Source organism: Bactrocera tryoni, chromosome 1 (genome assembly GCF_016617805.1).
Source record: "Bactrocera tryoni isolate S06 chromosome 1, CSIRO_BtryS06_freeze2, whole genome shotgun sequence".
Classification (NCBI taxonomy): Eukaryota; Metazoa; Arthropoda; class Insecta; order Diptera; family Tephritidae; genus Bactrocera; species Bactrocera tryoni.
This window is the reverse complement of record NC_052499.1, coordinates 53,156,454-53,174,638: the sequence shown is the minus strand read 5'-3', so window position 1 is coordinate 53,174,638 and position 18,185 is coordinate 53,156,454. Positions and strand designations below refer to the sequence as shown.

Below are 18,185 nucleotides of genomic sequence, written 5' to 3'. Positions count from 1 at the left end.
AAACGGGCAACACTTTTAATGCAACCTTCTGACGCATTCGCAATAGTGCTAGGATTCTTTCTTAGTGTAGATCACTTATTATTATTGTAATTGTAATACACTAACCTATACCAACGATTTTTCCAGTTCTCGAAACTATTTTCTTAAGCACTTTTTGCGATGGCCTTCAGATTCAGATCAGCGAATTTTATTTTATCTCTTCAATCGACTGAAAACGGGTTCCACAAATCGGCAATATCAGTTTGGGGAACAAGAAAAAATCGCACGGAGTCAAATACGGTGAATACAGGGGTAGATTGATGGTATTCATTGCGTTTTTGGCTTTATATTTGGTCACAATCATGCTCGATGCGATGGTGTACTATCATCGTGTAAAATCTATGAATTCTTCTTCCACGATTCCGGCTGTTTTCGACGGATGTTCTCACGCAAACGCCTCTATATGGCCAAATAAAACTTTTTATTGACCGTCTGTCCCTCTGGAACAAATTCATGATACACCAAACCACAAATATAGAAAAGAACAAGGAGAATCACCTTGATTTTGAGCGGCTTTGACATAATTTTTTTGGTTTCGTCTCATTTTTTCCCTCCATTCCGATGATTGTTTACTTGTTTGCATGTCAAACTAAAAAATCCATGTCCCATCGGCAGTTTTAATGCTCTCCATGAATGTGGAATCGAAATTCAAGCATGTTCAGAGACCTTTTTACAGTACTATTTTTTATCGGCACGAGTCGAGCAAGAACGCGTTTCATACCCGAAATGTCCACCAAAATCATTCGAACGGACTCGCGAGAGATGTCGATGTCCTTTGCTATCTCTCTAACACCTGTCTGATGATTTTCAAGGCCCATACCTTCACGTTTTTATACTCTCGCAACAAAGTTGCTAAGGAGAGTATTATAGTTTTGTTCACATAACGATTGTTTGTAAGCCCTAAAACTAAAAGAGTCAGATATAGGGTTAATATATACCAAAGTGATCAGGGCGACAGTAGAGTCAGAAATCCGGATGTCTGTATGTCCGTCCGTCCGTCTGTCCGTCCGTCCGTGCAAGCTGTAACTTGAGTAAAATTGAGATATCATGATGAAACTTGGTACACGTATTCCTTGGCTCCATAAGAAGGTTAAGTTCGAAGATGGGCAAAATCGGCCAACTGCCACGCCCACAAAATGGCGGAAACCGAAAACCTATAAAGTGTCATAACTAAGCCATAAATAAAGATATTAAAGTGAAATTCGGCACAAAGGATCGCGTTAAGGAGGGGCATATTTGGACGCAGTTTTTTGGAAAAGTGGGCGTGGCCCCGCCCCTACTAAGTTTTTGTACATATCTCGGAAACTACTACAGCTATGTCAACTAAACTCTACAGAGTCGTTTTCTTCAGGCATTTCTATATACAGTTCAAAAAACGGAAGAAATCGGATAATAACCACGCCCACCTCCCATACAAGGTTATGTTGAAAATCACTAAAAGTGCGTTAACCGACTAACAAAAACGTCAGGAAACACTAAATTTTACGGAAGAAATTGGCAGAAGGAAGCTGCACCCAGGCTTTTTTAAAAATTGAAAATGGGCGTGGCCTCGCCCATTTATGGACCAAAAACCATATCTCAGGAACTACTCTTACCGATTTCAATGAAATTCGGTATATAATATTTTCTTAACACCCTGATGACATGTACAAAATCATATGGGTGAAATCGGTTCACAACCACGCCTTCTTCCAATATAACGCTATTTCGAATTCCATCTGATGCCTTTTCTGTATAATATGAGTATATTACATTAGGAAACCAATGATGATAGCGGAATAAAACTTTACAAAATACGGTATTTGAAAATATGTAAATTAATTTTACAGCAAAATAAAAAAAATATGCAAATGACGCATAACGACGAGACGAGAGTATAAAATGTTCGGTGACACCCGAACTTAGCCCTTCCTTACTTGTTTGTTTCTTGTTTTGTCCAGTTTTTCATTCTTTTTATACGGAAAAGCTTTATGAAAATCGATCCATCCATCCATTATTAGCAGTAAAGAATACGGATCTTTTACTTAAAGTTTATACATATGTAATTCATTCACTGTGTCTCGCCCCAGATAAGCAAAGAGCTCCATATTATAATTAAAAATACATTTGGCCTACATTAGAATCTTTTTTTTTTAATACTTTATGGATAACTTTATATTTTTACATAATTTTGAAAATTAAACTAAATCGGTTATACTTAAATACAAATATATAGTATACCACTCAACAACTTGAGATCTAAAACCCACAAACATGATAACCTGATCGTCGATTTACTCAATTGCGACATAAATCAAATAGCCGAACAACGATTTGTGTTCGTCCACGCAAAGACTCGTTAAAAACACAGTCACTTTCACATCGATCCTGTTTGCTTCTGCCAACATTCACTGCTGGACATCATCAGACAGGTTGGTGGCGGTTACTTACTCACTCACTTATTTACGTACGGTACTTACGCGCGACGGCATTGACACAGATTGTGTGTGGATGCGTATGCGGCTAGCGGCTAGCGGCTGGCTACGGCAGTTCATACATTTTGATTAGGCGGCTTAATTGCGCATGCGCGAGTAGCGACAGCGAGCAATAGATTTCGTTTTTCACAGAAATGACAACGAAAGTCATCTGACCGGTAGTAATTTGAATTGAATTATAATAATAAAATGCAAACTTTCAAGAGCAAAATACTTGAATATGCAATATGGTTGCAACAACATGCATAAACACCGTTATGCATACACGTTGTTTGTGGTTATGCAGAAAGCGAAGAACTTTTCTTTTCATTCACCAGTTGGTATGTTTTGTTGTTGTTTCCAGAATTCACTTTTCTTTATGTGTGCCATTTGGGCTACAAGTTTTGCCGACGGAGTAAACGGGTCACTCGCCGGGCGACATGCTTGTGTTGTGTTTGTTTGTGTATGCGTTTTGGCTAGTTTTTGCTAATGCTGCCCGATTTGGGCGTTAAAGTATTTATGTGCACAAGTGTATACCGGTCAAAATTAGAAAGTAAAACTGTTTGAGCTACAGATCGATAAGCAAAGAAAGCTTGTCAGTCTACATAAATGGGATGAAAGGAAAAAGGCACAAAACACACATGCACAGGAATACGTTCAGAGCGCTGAAGCGCATGTGTAAATAAATACGAGCATTTTGTTGCTGACTTTGTAGTGTAATACGTAGTATTCTTAGCCATTAATCATTATTTATAAATGCATTAAGGCTTTCATTAAAATTAGGGATACTGACTTTTCTTAAAAACATTTATACTATGTAAAATCGGTTTGAACTCGACCCATTTAAACTGCTCACACAAACCGAATGGATAATAAATATTTAATTACCCCAGATTGATTAAAATCGTTTTTAAGTTAGTGTGATATGATCTCGATATGTCAATTAGTATGCGTTTGGTGCCTCTTTCTTTAAGATGCGAACAGTTGGTCAGGCGAATTTTATCATGACACAAGATTGCATAACGAATTTGCTTAAAATTATGTGTTTCTAACGGTAAAACGATTCCGGGATCGTTGATAAGCTTACAGAAGTGTTTTAGGGAGTCTTCTTTATCACGAACACAAGTATTTGAGTGGCAAAAAACATGCAGTGAAGGTCGTGAAGTCGTCGAAAACTTGCCGCATTCGAGGCATACATCCACCTCTGTTAATGGCAAAAATGTCGAAAAAGTTGAAGAAACAGTGCTTGAAAGTCATCGTGTTGGCATCAGAGAAGTAGTAGGGCGATTTCAACACCTCGTAACGAATGTCGTGAATCTTTTGCAAAAATTACGTCAAGTAGAGATCGCAAAAGATAAGATTGTCAACATAGCTGAGAACCCTATATTCATCAGGCGCATCATTATTGATGACGAGGCATGGTTTTGCGAAACTGTTTAACTGCTAATCTAGAGATTGGCACTCGAAAAATGCGTCGAAACTGAAAACACCAAAAATCGCTGAAGGCACTGAAACCAGCCGAGGTCTATAACAAGTGTATGGGAAAATGGATTAAACCTTGGCACGCTTGAATTCACTCAGGAGTATATTTTGATAGCGATCATCGAAAAAAAATCAATTTTTTTATTGGCTTTTAGAGAAGCATTCAGATATCTTTTTTCTTCTCTGAAATGTTACCAGATAAGCTATTACTCTACTTCGTTCTGATGATCTTCGTGTTAGGTACTCACCATATAAATTAATGCGCAACTTGTGTTACAAAAAAATGGATCACAAAGCATTTCGTGTGTTAATTAAGCATTGCTTTTTGAGGGAATAAGGGAAAACACTATTGGACCGTTTTTATACAATAAAACCTTAAATTTACAAAAAAAGCGGCGGAAGTAAAGTTTTAGACCTAATGTTAGCGAGCTTTATTCGTTTGATTTCTTCGTGTTAACTCACCAAAATTAATGCGTTGTAAATAATATTCTTTGGAATTTATGCCATCCTTGTGATGATTATTCGCCAATATTAATCAGAACGTGGATAATGTTTATTATTCCTTTGGAATTTATTTTGTGATGATTATCTTTTTCAAATGTTGGCCGCGGCTACGTCTCAGATGGTTCATCCGTTGAGTCACTGACTCACTGACTCGTTCGAGCATTTGTGTGGCGAATGCCACGAAGGCCTGAATCGAAGCTGAATTATCAGCATATACTTCAGTCTTTACACAACCTGGAAAAAGTGTGATATCACATTATGTTGGTGGTCTATCGACCGGCCCAAAACGTGAAATTATCTGCTCACCGAAGTGTTCCTCAATAAATCCATTGATTGATGCGATGTGTGGGAAATGGCACCGTCTTGTTGAAACCAAATGTCACCAAGATCACTAGCTTCAATTAGTCGGTTATTATTTTGGCTCGAAAACGTCAGATGTTTGTGGAACTTTTCAATAGCCCGTAGATCGAAGCGATGTCGCTTGGGAAGGTCAAGCGGTTTCAGTTCTTATATCGGGTGATTTTTTAAGAGCTTGATAACTTTTTTTAAAAAAAAAAACGCATAAAATTTGCAAAATCTCATCGGTTCTTTATTTGAAACGTTAGATTGGTTCATGACATTTACTTTTTGAAGATAATTCCATTTAAATGTTGACCGCGGCTGCGTCTTAGGTGGTCCATTCGGAAAGTCCAATTTTGGGCAACTTTTTCGAGCATTTCGGCCGGAATAGCCCGAATTTCTTCGGAAATGTTGTCTTCCAAAGCTGGAATAGTTGCTGGCTTATTTCTGTAGACTTTAGACTTGACGTAGCCCCACAAAAAATAGTCTAAAGGCGTTAAATCGCATGATCTTGGTGGCCAACTTATGGGTCCATTTCTTGAGATGAATTGTTCTCCGAAGTTTTCCCTCAAAATGGCCATAGAATCGCGAGCTGTGTGGCATGTAGCGCCATCTTGTTGAAACCACATGTCAACCAAGTTCAGTTCTTCCATTTTTGGCAACAAAAAGTTTGTTAGCATCTTGGTTGACATGTGGTTTCAACAAGATGGCGCTACATGCCACACAGCTCGCGATTCTATGGCCATTTTGAGGGAAAACTTCGGAGAACAATTCATCTCAAGAAATGGACCCATAAGTTGGCCACCAAGATCATGCGATTTAACGCCTTTAGACTATTTTTTGTGGGGCTACGCTCAAGTCTAGTCTACAGAAATAAGCCAGCAACTATTCCAGTTTTGGGAAGACAATACTTCTTGAAGAAATTCGGGCTATTCAGGCTGAAATGCTCGAAAAAGTTGCCCAAAATTCACTCTCTGAATGGGATTCACCCAAGACGGCAGCCAAGTGGTCAACATTTAAATGAAATTATCTTCAAAAAGTAAATGTCATGAACCAATCTAACGTTTCAAATAAAGAACCGATGATTTTGCAAATTGCTCGTTACAAAAAGTTTTCAAGCTTGCAAATTTTGTATCCCTTCAATTTAAGATTTCGACGTAAAATGCGGCAAGTCGTTCCATACGTCAGTCCGAGTAACTGCGGTCGGCGTCGAATCGGCTCTCCACGATCTTCGTTTGCACTCTCAGCTACGGCTGCTATACTATTTTCTTCTCTGCGTGCTGGACATAGACCACGTCCAGCGAAAATTTTTGAATTGAAAAATAGGTGAAAATTCGTCAAATTTAACCGAGTTTTATATTTAATAGTTTCTCAAGCGCTGCAGAAGTGTTACCCAACATTCTTCAATTATAGATCGACATACATATATTTCTTTTGAATAATGAGTATTTATTTTGACTACTCACATAACTACCTATATTCATATATAGCTTAACCAGATATTGTTGGCTAATAAGCATCATAACACTATAGTCATTTAAGGGTTAATATAATAGTAAGATGTAAACATACATAACAATTAAAATAAATAATAAATGTATGAGGAAAAATTCGATGGCCAATGTTAGGAGCACAAAGGGATTTGCTATGCCGTAGGTAATCAGTATGAACATTTCCAACCTAAATTACATACACATTTGATTATGCTTAATTTGCCGAACTATAAACAGCGAGCGTTTAAGTGGCCGCAGTAGAATGGACTTAAACGTAAAGCTATAATATTCATTTACTCTTGTATAAAGAGTGATAATTGCTTGCTGCGTGAACTCTCAAATCGATTTGGTGTTTTAATATCCATCAATGCAATCAATCCCAGTGACAAAATGCCGACCAAGAATAGTGTTACCAAAATGCCAGCCCAAATAGGAGCAGTTGTAAAGCCAACACAATCGTAAACATCGCCAAAATGTGGCACACCATTCAACCACGGTTGCACCTGAGCATATGTGTATAAAATATTTGAACTTGGTTACAACAAAATATTAATAAGTAAACACAAAATTTTGTCACCTGAAAGTCATTTATGACAAGACTGTCACTGTCATTGCCAAATTGTAAGCTGCGCGAGGAGCAGCGATATGAAAAACCTAATGGTGCCGACGGAATGCTATAGATTGTACCGACAACTGGTAGCACTGCTTTGTAATCATTGTACTCCACTTCAACAGCCTTCATGTACCAATAACCACGACTCAATGTGAAATTGAAGCGCAAGAATAATTTCTGTGTCTCCACCGAGAATATAATATTGAGACGTCCATAACCTTTACCCTTTTGATCATCAAAAGTGACATCTTTGTTATGCGAAACTAGCTTGGTGTCGTTTAATCTGCCGGTGATATTAATTACTGGAGCCGAAGTTACATAAAGCACCGCCTTGTCGCCTGTAAAAGAAAGGGGTGAGATTATCAAAATTTATATAGTCGGTTTCACTATTTTTTATGGCTCAATTATTCATCCATTATAAGTAATATAGATTTGGTCTTGCTGGCTCTAAACAATTTTTTTTTTCAGATATACATATCAAAGTATATTGTGACAGAAATTTTATATTAATTCCCTTTAACAGCCTTTAAAGAAGCTTGAGAGATCGTTGCAGACATTCCTCGTTCTGGACGACCTTCGACCACTTCAACTGATAAAAATATTAGAAAGGATATGGTGCTTGAAAATCATCAGGCAAGTCTTAGAGAGATGGCAAGAGAGCTCGACATCTCTCGCAAGTTCGTTCGCATCATTTCAATGAATACTTTGTTACGAACCGCACTCTTGCTCGATTCGTCCCGATAAAACCGATTTTTTTTTAAAGAGTTCAGTAAACAAGTCTTTTTGGACATAATTGATCGTGCGAACTGCGATCTCACATTCATGGTATAAAGATCTCAATGAATGTGAGATCGCAGTTCGCACGATCAATCATGTCCAAAAAGGCCTGACCCTGCGGATTAGACATGAGTTTATGAGTTTGACATGCAAATAAGTCTAAAATCATCGAAATGGAACTCGTTTACAGTCGATCAGCGTGGCTGTGAAAAAAATTCAAGTCTTTATCGCCTTCAAAAAAGCCTTACTTTCGGAAAATTCAGTCTTGACAACATTTAGTCCGATTTTACAAATACTTGTCATAAATCTTAGTTAGAAATTGAATCCCTTCAGCGAATTCGTTCATAGAAATGTGCTTCCATTCGACCCATAATGCGTTCCAGGTGGCAAAAAAAATAGTTTCGAGAACAAAGAACTACCATAGAGTCAAATTTAGCAAATCTGCCCTCTGCTGGTAGTTTTTTTAAAACCAGCGAACAATATTTTACATAGTTGAAATTGACCAATTTGAAGTGGAAAGTAAAGAGTACATATATCAGCACCAATCCACCATAACACTTCTACTCGCCCTCTCAAAAATTTTGTCTTCCTCTCCTACAACTATTTGTATTAAGAATACATTGCGTATACCCACCAAGTGCTACGTAAATGAAAGTCTTGTCTTCTTCCTCAGCGGTTGGTGTTTGGGAAGTTGTCGTTGCACCGCGTTCCTCTTCTGTGCGTTCTTCACGTTCTTTAGCGTCTCTTTTAGAAATGTAATGTGTGTCATCTTCGCGACTCGCTAATATGCCCAACACCTCTCCTTCGCCGTAAATGGTAAGCGCATCATTATAGCCAGAAACAATTGATTCGTCTTCTTCTTCAGCATTGCCGCTTAGATTAATGACCTTCGGGTATGCAGAAAGAAAGAGAATTTTAATTCACATCTACATACATATAGGCAGTCTATATCTGTCGCGAATGGATGGAAACATATGCAGCGGAGCGCGAATAAATAAATCAATTGGCAACCCAGTGAGCAAAAAAAATTTATTATGTAATTATTAATGCATTCTGAGAAATATTTTTTAAATTTTTGGACTTGACTTTAGTTTTGTTATATATTGGAGATGACATTAGTTCTTAGCATTTTTTTTTTTTTTTGGATTTTTTCTCATATATATTTTCGTGGAACAATTTGTTTTGAACAATATTACGGCTATTTTGAAAGCAAATATTGAGAAAAATTAGTTAATTTCATTAGAAATGTTCTGATTTGTTAAAATTAAAATGGTGCGAAGAGATTTTTAATCTAACGAGAAGAAATTCTGTACAAATAGTTTACCTTATTCAATACTTCAAGTGCTGCTTTTTCAATTTTAAAAAACTTATTTTTTGAAATTATGCAAAAAATTGCTTTTCCTTACTATTAAAGGTTTACACTTGCAGTATAATTAATTAACTTCTAATATACTATAGATATGGATAAAATACATATATTGTGCAAAAAATGCATCCAACATATTTAAGGGGTTACATGGATTTACGGGTTTCAAAAAATCAATTTTTTTTGTCTTATTAAATTCTACATGACCTCTAGAACATTGTCTTAAACTTTCAAGTGGATCCGAGTAGTAGTTTCCGAGGTACAGCCTTGAGAACTTGTGCGCTCGAGGCTAGCTAAGCTATGTGCGCCGTTTTTAAACGCGCTTTTCTTGAAACTGTGTTTTTGAAGTCGGCTGGCAAGATTTTTCGAGAACTATTTCACCGATCTTTATGAAATTTTACACAGGTCTTTGAGATACAATTCTTAAAGACTTGGATGAAGAAATTTTTTTAATTTGCAACTCTTTGAAAAAAAAGGGCGCGAAATTTTCACTGAAATTTTTTATTTTTTTGAAAAATGTTTGGCAAAAAATTCAAATTCGTAGCTGTAAGAATATATTTTTTTGTTGATTTTTGGAATATTTACAAAACAAGCAAAAATATTCAAATTATACTGCATTCCCGATTTCTCACTGGGATGCGTGTTGCGAACGCACCTACATATGTATGTATGCTGTTAAGCGCTTGAGCTCAAACCAACAAACTTCCATATGTATAACTATACACATACATATGTATATGTATGTATGTGCAATTCGCAACAAACATTGACAAACTCTCGCATTTTTCATCCTTACATACTTATATACATAATTATGTATACGTACATACCTCTATATTGGCATTGTAGTTAAAGGGCTCCGCGGCAAGAAAATGTTGTGGCAAATAGGCCCAAGCGTTGGACTTCACCACTTGCTGAAATCTCGGATATGCCTTGCCATCAATGCGTCCAGTTGTATTCCGCACAAAAATCACAATTGCCTTTGTGTCCTGAAACAAATTGGTGAGATCTTCTTCGCTGGCCTCGACAAGGGCGCGTGGCTGCAAATTAATGACACTGTGATGACCCCAAAAGAGGTACGGACCACTAAGTCCAGTAGCACTGCAAGTCGTAACAGCTAAACACAAGTAAATCGCTAGAAAAACGCAATGCATTATTGATACCAATATTGTTAATTATTTGCTGTACTGCTTCTCTGGGCACACAATGGCTGGCTACAAAGGTGACTTTTCACAACTGCTGCTGGCAGGCTAACGCTTGGAACTCGACGTGATTTGCACGAAAGAATTTTTATCCATTCTTCAATCGATACTGACGGCGCATGTTTACAGCGCAGACGCAATGCCAATGCTGAGAAACAAAACAATGAACTCATTTCCAACAAGCGGCTGGGAGAAAAGTCAAATTAGGGGTGGCGAGCATGCCGGTCTCTACCAGTGAAAGGTGACGGCATTGTGGTGAAAGAGATTCAAAAGCTGTAAATATTGCTGAGCGCAGCCGTTGAGAGAGATAGAGAAAGAGTATTTGGTTTTAAAAATAAATTATGTTTATTTATTCATCGCTTTTATGCACTAAAATGATATAAAAATTATACAACAAGGTGCGATTTTTAATCAACTCTCGACTATATGTACATCTTTAAGTACATAGGTGTGTATGTATGTGTTTGCGTATTTGGGTAAACAAATATTGAAGATCAATATAAACTCAGCGCAATCAAAATTGTGAGTAATATGTAATTTGGCAGCGAATGACTTGAACGGTTGGTGAAACTTCCGTAAAACGTCTTAGTGCCTGAAAAGAAATTAAAAAAATTGATATACATATTTATTTAAATAAATTATGTAAATAAGTTTTCTAAAGTAAAAATACTTGACAATTATCAATTTGAAGATTTTTTTTATTTCGGGTGACTGATTTTATTTGAAATTAAAATGGTCTGCAGTTTTGTTGACTGAATCATTAATTAAAAAATAGAATTAAAATAGTTTTTATAGTCAAAAACTTATTACTATTAATAACAGAAAACTTCAAAAACATTCTCCAATTCAAAAAACTGTTAGGTGTATGAAACTATTATAAACTGTGTGATTTGTTCACTCTCATAATGAGTAAACATAAAATTCTAATGAGTCATGCTCAGAGAGGAAACTGTTATACACTGTGGGTTCATCATGAATAAACAACAAATTCTATTGAGTATGACAGAGATATGATCTTAAGCAACTAGCAGTCAGGTCGGGCCACGTACTGAAGGAATCCTCCCTATTAGACACTTGTAATAAGAGGCATTGCTCATACTTAGCAAGTTCCCATATCTACCCATTATTACGGATTTTCGTAATCACTTTGAAGTGAGTTTAATGTTGGCGATTTAATAGTGGGGTTTTTGTTTTCCCCTCCAGGAAGCAGTAGGATAGGTTTGAAGTGGACAACGACAGAGTTATAATCACGGAAACATTAGGATAATCGAGAGAGAGAGGTGTTGTTTTCAGCAAAATTGGATGTCATAATTACATTTCGGCTACCAGATCAGTGAAGTGTCTTCCAAGCGGAGATAAAGAAAACTTCTTGTTACGACAAAGAGAGAGCTTACAACAAATATATTTATATTCAAAGATAGTCCAAGTGGCCTTGAAATCACTGAAGAATATTGAAGATAGTGAAATAGTGCCTTAATCTAATATCCTATTTCACGAATAACCTACAATGGATTTCAGCATATTCCCGGTAACCGTGAAACAGATAAATTAGCTGAACAAAAACCACCCTACAATTAGACTCCAATTAAGAAGGAATATGTCTGCCTATGACTACTTGTAGATATTTAATCGACAAACATGTTTTAGATATAGTTCAATCTCGGGGGGAAAAATCTCCTCACTTGTTCAAGAAACCGACAAAAGTGTCATGAATGGATTATGGAATGACATAAGAAGTCTAGTAGGTGTACTAACAAGTCATTGTGTTATTGGGATACATGCCAGCAGGCTGGGGATACCATACAATGATTACTGTAGAAGCTGTTGAGAGGTAAAAGGAGAATACTAGTAGACTGTGGAAAATCTGCCATGCGAATGCAAGGATCATATCGGAAAATAATGGCTACAGTCGATCGCTGTTTTTCTGACAATGTCTCGGGAGGAATATGTGAATTGACATGTGTCAGACATCCAACCTACCTACCTATATACCGACAGAGCTATTATTCTCTCACATAGTGCTGAGTGTATAACACTTTTCTAAAGAAAAAGTCCTAAAGTATATTAAAATATTCTTAGACCACTACTTCATAATTCTCACTCAAGTTTCACACCTTTCTTAACTAATCTACCTTAAATAAAATTAAGCAATCTTCGTATAATAGACTCTAGTGCCGAAAACCGATGAATTCTATCAGATTTCTTGAGTTCTTAGAAAGCTACTTTTTCTTTAATTTGAAAAGTCTGATAAATTCACAAATAAATTCCATAAATAACAATTTTTCACTTACGTTTCTCATTTGGATCCCGCACACCACAAGTTCTATACGAAATGGTGGCTTTTCTTTTGGTGTTCACATAACCGGGAATGAACAGACTAGGCGCATCTAAACGACCAGCAGCAATTAGGCGTGACATATCCTATGAGAAATATTAAAGATTATGTTAACTTTGTTTCCCTTAAAATAACAATTGTCTCACCAATTCCAAGCGATGAGCAATCGGTCCCTTAAAGTGTATGATCATTTGAATGCAGGCGCCTCCATGCAACTCCTTCGTTTTACGCGCGTCCACATCCAACATCCATTCTGGAATACCCATCACCGAGCGTAGTTCTTCCAAAAATTGTGCGCTAACAAAGCATGTCAAGTAGAAAATTTTTTAATATTTTTTATCACAAAGTACTTACACAACGAATCTCGGTGGTTTCTGTAAATTAACATATTTAAAAACATTATGATCCGGTTCAATATTAGCGCACGCAAAGCGTTCCGAGGAGTATTCAGGGCCGAAGATGACTATTGAACGACCGATGGCACCCACAGGTCCTTCAAGCGGAAAGTTAGAGTCTGTGAGGACAACACGCTCCACGCCGAGGTCTAGGAAGTCAAACAGTTTTAATATCGGTGGATTTCATTTAAAAACCACATTTCTTACTTATTGTGCCAAGTCGCGCGCCAACATCGCCTACATAGCAACGTAGTGGATTATCGGGACCACATTCCTGCTCGTACAAATCACGCTATAAATTAGAAGAGATACATTATATTTGCTATTATATATTTTTAAAACATTCGTACATTTAACGGATCTGCTAGTTGGGTATAATATGGGTTCCACACATAACCGCCGGCAACACAACGTGTTATGGTGGGTTTGACTGCAGCATCCACACCGACAGGATTCACAAATATTTGCCAGTTGTGATTATGGGTCTGAAATTAAATATATTCCCCAATTAAAAACTAACCTTAGCATAATTTACTGTATACCAAACCATATTTCGATCGTTTTTGCCCGGATGCCTTAATTTCACCTCGATAACAGTTTCCGATTGACTACCGTCCACATGTATTAGTTGTGTCATTTTGATATAACCATAAGCATAGCCGGTCGGATGATGAAACGAAGCTATTGCACGTATCTCACGCGCCTCGCTGGGGCTGTAACCGCGCTCCAGCGTACTACAGGCCCAGCGTGCATTTCGACGCTTCTTATGTATTACCACCGAACGACCGATCACGCTGTTGTAACCGAAAAGCGGTAAATTTGTGTCATTATAGGCGTCTTCGTACTGCACAAGCTCATCGAGTGTGCCGAATTTGCCACTCAGATCGCCCATTTCATACTGATCGGTTGTGCCTTGCTTGGGTGGCGGGGATGATTTGACATTTATATCGAAGGGGTTCCAGTGACCATAGAGTGTTGTGGCTTCACAAGGAAATTCAAGATTCGCTTCAACTGGTGTCTACAAGCAATTGAAGTACATAAACATATAAATAAATAATTTTATATCCCGTAACTGTTTAAAACAATACCATGTGTATGTGATAGCCGCTGTTCTCCTTTAACCCCTTCAACTGCACCTCGATGTTGCTAATATCGTATTCCGATTGCTGTGTGATTTCCAAGCGCCCATTAACGGTCAATTCATCTCCATTGGCATACCAGTCTTTGGCCACTACTTTGCGTCGAAAGTGTCCTATAATGCTGTTGAAAGAAGTAGTAACTTTGTTAAAAATCTCCGCTAAAATTTTAACTGAATTCAAGTTTTCACTTACACAGAGCATGCTAGCCGTTCGCCGCGCGCTACGGGCCCGAAATCATCGTAGATAACTAATGACTTTCCCAATATATTATGTCTACCCGATAAGGGCAAATTCGTATCCGTAAACATGAGACGACTCAGCTTCTCGGCATTTTTCTTTCTACCCGCTATGGTTAGCTTGCCCACGCGTGTATCCAAAGCTCCCACACGACACATTGTCGGCAAATGTGGTTTACAATAGTCATCGAGCGAACGATTGCCCCACTGTACTTTGTGTGGATTGAAAACATTACCGGTGGAAAGACAGCGATTCTGCCAGTCGTAAAAATCTTTGCCCGGCGCATTACTATGTATGGCCCAACGATGTTCGAATGTATTGTTTTGTGTGGAACCATCGGCATGTATTAAGTATTCAAATATGACGGTGGTGTCTTGCCAAGGCTCTTCAACCGGCTGACGAAAGAGTACGCGTCCCACCACCGGATAGCGGAGTAGCACCTGCGCTGTATACATCGGTTTCTGATACAACCCATTCTTAAGGTATTGTGTTATAGACGAACAGCTCCATGGATTTTCAGTAATGTTATCAACATTTGTGCGATTATAAGTGAAGATGACCATACCGCGGTGTGCGATACTATTAAGTCCTTGTAATGGTAAAAATGTGTCCCAGTACAGACCGCTTAGTTCTGAACTAGCACCTGGCAGTAAATAGTTATGATAGTAATCCTTATTGCGACTTTGTAATTTTCCGCTCAAATCTCCAGTGGGATATTGATCTTGTGTGCCGAAACCTGGTGGTGGTATGGCAGATTTTTCCAGTTCGCGTGGATTATATAGGCCACCAGTGGATTCACAGTAACTTGGTAGACCTTTGCGATGTGGCACCGGAGGTAGAGTATGTACACGAAATGCAGAGACGTCTTCAGCAAATTTGCGATTAACAAAACGTGCCTGTTTGCCAGCCGATTCGAGCGTGAAATTCAGAAAAGTCGGATCAAAGCGAGAGCGTTGTGTAAACGTTATTTCACCCTTAATGCCACCAGAGTTCAAGAAGGTTCTACAGTAAAAGTATTCAAAGAAAAGAACAACATTAAAAAGGGAATAATTCTTACTTGTATGTCAGTGGTTCCACATGGCGAATTTGTGTACATGCCAGAAAGTTATCCGGATGTTGATCCTCGAATAACACCAGGTAGAGCGTGCGATGCGGTATAGATAAATCTGAGGGCAACAACACAAATTTATCATCTCTATAAACTGCGCGTTGTGACGTTTGTAAAGCATTCTTCGCCACACTTATCTTGCCCAATCTAGCGTCCAGATCACCTATACCCTTGTTCTCGCCATAACCTTGTGGATCGAATACCAATTGCAAGAAATTGCAATTATCTTCAGTGCGATGATGATCATTTTTGAATATGTCGGTGACGAAAATTTTCCAACTATGACGTGTCATAGGTTTGCTGGGATCATCGTTAGGCGGTTGTGCTTGTATGTGATAGAGATCCGAGTAGATCAGTGTGTCACCGCCTGCACCATCTACTGGCGCCAACCAACGAAAATGCACAGAGCCCGCAATGGGTGTGTTAAAACGTGCCTCTGCCATATGCTCCACTGACATCTGTATGGTGGTGATGGTGGCACAAATGCGCGCATGCGAACCGACTTCGGTTAGAACGAGAGATTTGCCCCAAATACCATTTTCACCTGCAGTGCCGAAAGAATTTAAGTTTAGCTTAGAAAAAATTTTTTAAATGTATTTTTCTCACCTATTAAAGTCATATCACGATACCAGGTGGTGGACTCATTGCCGGGCAACATCAGAAAGTCAAGCTCTTCGTCGAAATTCACTATTTGTGCGCCCAATTTCTCCACACTACAACGCGACCCTGGATCAATATCAGTATAATCTACAGGAAACTGTCTGACGCCCCAACTCCACACTTGTTCCGGGTATTGTAGTGTGGTCTCTAATTTGGCGTTGATCTCCACACTTGTTGCATTCGCTTGACGGAAGGTAATCTCACCGTGAAGGCCATGCTGAGAGAGATACGCGATTAGCTGTTGTGCGCCGACTATTTACGAAATGCGCACGAAAACAATAATACGATAAACGAGGAAATTAGACATAAGGGAAAATAAGCGTGGGGTACAATGCTTGATTACGAATAACTAAGTTAGAAACGACAGTATTTTGAGGTAGTAAGCGAACGCTTAAAATGGTTGTAAAGAAACGCGAAGAAAAGGAAACCAAGCTTAAGTTTTTCTTGCGTTTTTTCCAATATTTTGTTTTGTTGGCCTCGCTTTCTCATTTACTTACCAATATTTTGCGACAAGATACAAGTAGCGATGACTAATAGCAATGTATAATTGCCAGTGGACTTCATTTTGTTTTTCTGTACCAACATTATATTTACAAATACTTTAATCAAATAAATATTTTTACGATTAACATTAAATGTGTTAAAAAAATATTGCACGAACGTATAACAAAAACAAATAATGTTGAAAAATAAATTGAAAATTCCTTTCACTATCACATCGTGTCGAAATTTTCACGACAAATCGCCTCGGCTGACCGCTTTGCAAAGTCGCTCATTAACGTTTTACGCACAACTAAATCTGGTTTTCTTCGCCAAAGCCATAGCAGGTCTGCTGAAGTCGACTTGAAACGCATTCGAGTTGGTTTGAAAGAGAATTGGCCATTTGGTGTGTGTTGAGCTAAAGCTTTCGTAACGAAAGTGGTACTCTTCCGCTTCTGCTATGCGCTGCGGTTTACTTCGCGCTTTCAAACTGGTTTTGAAGAAATCAGCTGTTTAAGTGGTTTGGCCGAAGCTGCTGGGGTTCTTAGTGTTATGCCGGTAGTATGGCTGTTTTAAATGTTTATATTTAACATCTACGTGCAATGAATAAACAAAAACGTAGTTTAGTATGCATTCAGGAGCACTTATATTGTGACAAAAAAGTTGCCGAAAATTGTAAATAAACGCGAAATATTTCATTATATATCAATATTTATTTTGTCGCCTTCAAAGTTACTCCTACCAGATATAATACATTAATGACAACGATTTTTCCAGTTTCCGAACCAATTCACATAAGCACTTTTTGGCATGGCCTTCAGCGAATTTTGTTTATCGCTTCGATCGACTGAAAATTTCGATGATTGTGGACTTGTGTATTTAAATTGCTCTCCTTGAATGTGGGATCGGAATTCGCACGATCGCAGCATGTCCAAAGAGACCTGTTTACGGTAATCTTTCTGAAAAAAAATCAGCTTTTTTGGGACGAGTCGAGCAAGAACGCGTTTCATACCCAAAATATCCACCAAAGTCATTCGAACGGACTTGTGAGAGATGTTGAGCTCTCTTGCCATCTCTCTAACACTTACCTGACGATTTTTCAGCACCATGTTCTTTATATTTTTTAATATTTTCATTAGTTGAAGAGGTCGAAGAACGAGACATGTCTTCACCGATCTCTCAACCGTCTTTGAAGCCTTTGTACCACTCATATGTTTGTGTTTTGCAACGATTCCGAACGCAAAATTTTGTTAGAAATACAACATTTCTACTCAACTCTTACAAGACTCCCAGAAAATTTTTATGAATTAAAAAATTATGATGGGCACACAGGTAAATCTTTCATTATTTTCATGATGCGAACTCCTCAACCGGAGTAAACGAATTGCCGAAATTTAATATAAGATGTGGAATAATTAGAAGAACCATCTTTTAAGGACCAAGCAATCCCATTTTAGAGAAGTGGTCGCATTGGTGTATTGGCTTTCGTATGTTAAACACTCAAGATCAACTTTGAGGTTATCAGAAAAATTTGCGTAAGTTGCTAAGAAGCGGAGTAGACCT

At 38.0% G+C, this 18,185-nt stretch overlaps 2 protein-coding genes across 4 annotated transcripts; both read right to left on the bottom strand.

Moving 5' to 3' along the window:
* Positions 1–6,241: 6,241 nt before the first annotated feature.
* On the bottom strand, positions 6,242–10,456 carry LOC120778204 (V-type proton ATPase subunit S1). Of its 3 annotated transcripts, none has more exons than XM_040109959.1 (5): positions 10,255–10,456; positions 9,897–10,201; positions 8,335–8,587; positions 6,888–7,261; positions 6,242–6,813 (listed from the first exon to the last, which is right to left on the bottom strand). In XM_040109959.1, the coding sequence occupies exons 1-5, from the start codon at positions 10,439–10,441 to the stop codon at positions 6,604–6,606; spliced, it is 1,329 nt and encodes a 442-aa protein (XP_039965893.1). In that variant the 5' UTR covers positions 10,442–10,456; the 3' UTR covers positions 6,242–6,603. The 3 variants fall into 3 exon arrangements, with proteins under 3 accessions (XP_039965893.1, XP_039965908.1, XP_039965900.1); XM_040109974.1 differs by having other exon boundaries at positions 6,242–6,497; positions 6,608–6,813; positions 9,897–10,346; XM_040109966.1 differs by having other exon boundaries at positions 9,897–10,344.
* Positions 10,457–10,486: 30 nt separating this feature from the next.
* LOC120778198 lies at positions 10,487–16,712 on the bottom strand. Its single transcript, XM_040109945.1, has 12 exons — positions 16,640–16,712; positions 16,089–16,394; positions 15,432–16,026; positions 14,330–15,376; positions 14,087–14,258; positions 13,546–14,016; positions 13,349–13,483; positions 13,206–13,290; positions 12,958–13,147; positions 12,750–12,900; positions 12,560–12,689; positions 10,487–10,860 (listed from the first exon to the last, which is right to left on the bottom strand). The coding sequence occupies exons 1-12, from the start codon at positions 16,704–16,706 to the stop codon at positions 10,763–10,765; spliced, it is 3,447 nt and encodes a 1,148-aa protein (XP_039965879.1). The 5' UTR covers positions 16,707–16,712; the 3' UTR covers positions 10,487–10,762.
* Between the last annotated feature and the right edge of the window lie 1,473 nt (positions 16,713–18,185).

Coding starts and splice junctions, on each gene's coding strand:
- LOC120778204 (XM_040109959.1), bottom strand. CDS start 10,441: ATGAGTTCATTGTTTTGTTTCTCAGCATTGGCATTGCGTCTGCGCTGT. Junction 8,588..9,896: donor ACTACAATGCCAATATAGAG/GTATGTACGTAT, acceptor GCATACCCGAAG/GTCATTAATCTAAGCGGCAA. Junction 6,814..6,887: donor TTGTCATAAATGACTTTCAG/GTGACAAAATTT, acceptor ACATATGCTCAG/GTGCAACCGTGGTTGAATGG.
- LOC120778198 (XM_040109945.1), bottom strand. CDS start 16,706: ATGAAGTCCACTGGCAATTATACATTGCTATTAGTCATCGCTACTTGT. Junction 16,395..16,639: donor TATCTTGTCGCAAAATATTG/GTAAGTAAATGA, acceptor TTTCGTAAATAG/TCGGCGCACAACAGCTAATC. Junction 12,690..12,749: donor TTGCTCATCGCTTGGAATTG/GTGAGACAATTG, acceptor TATTTCTCATAG/GATATGTCACGCCTAATTGC.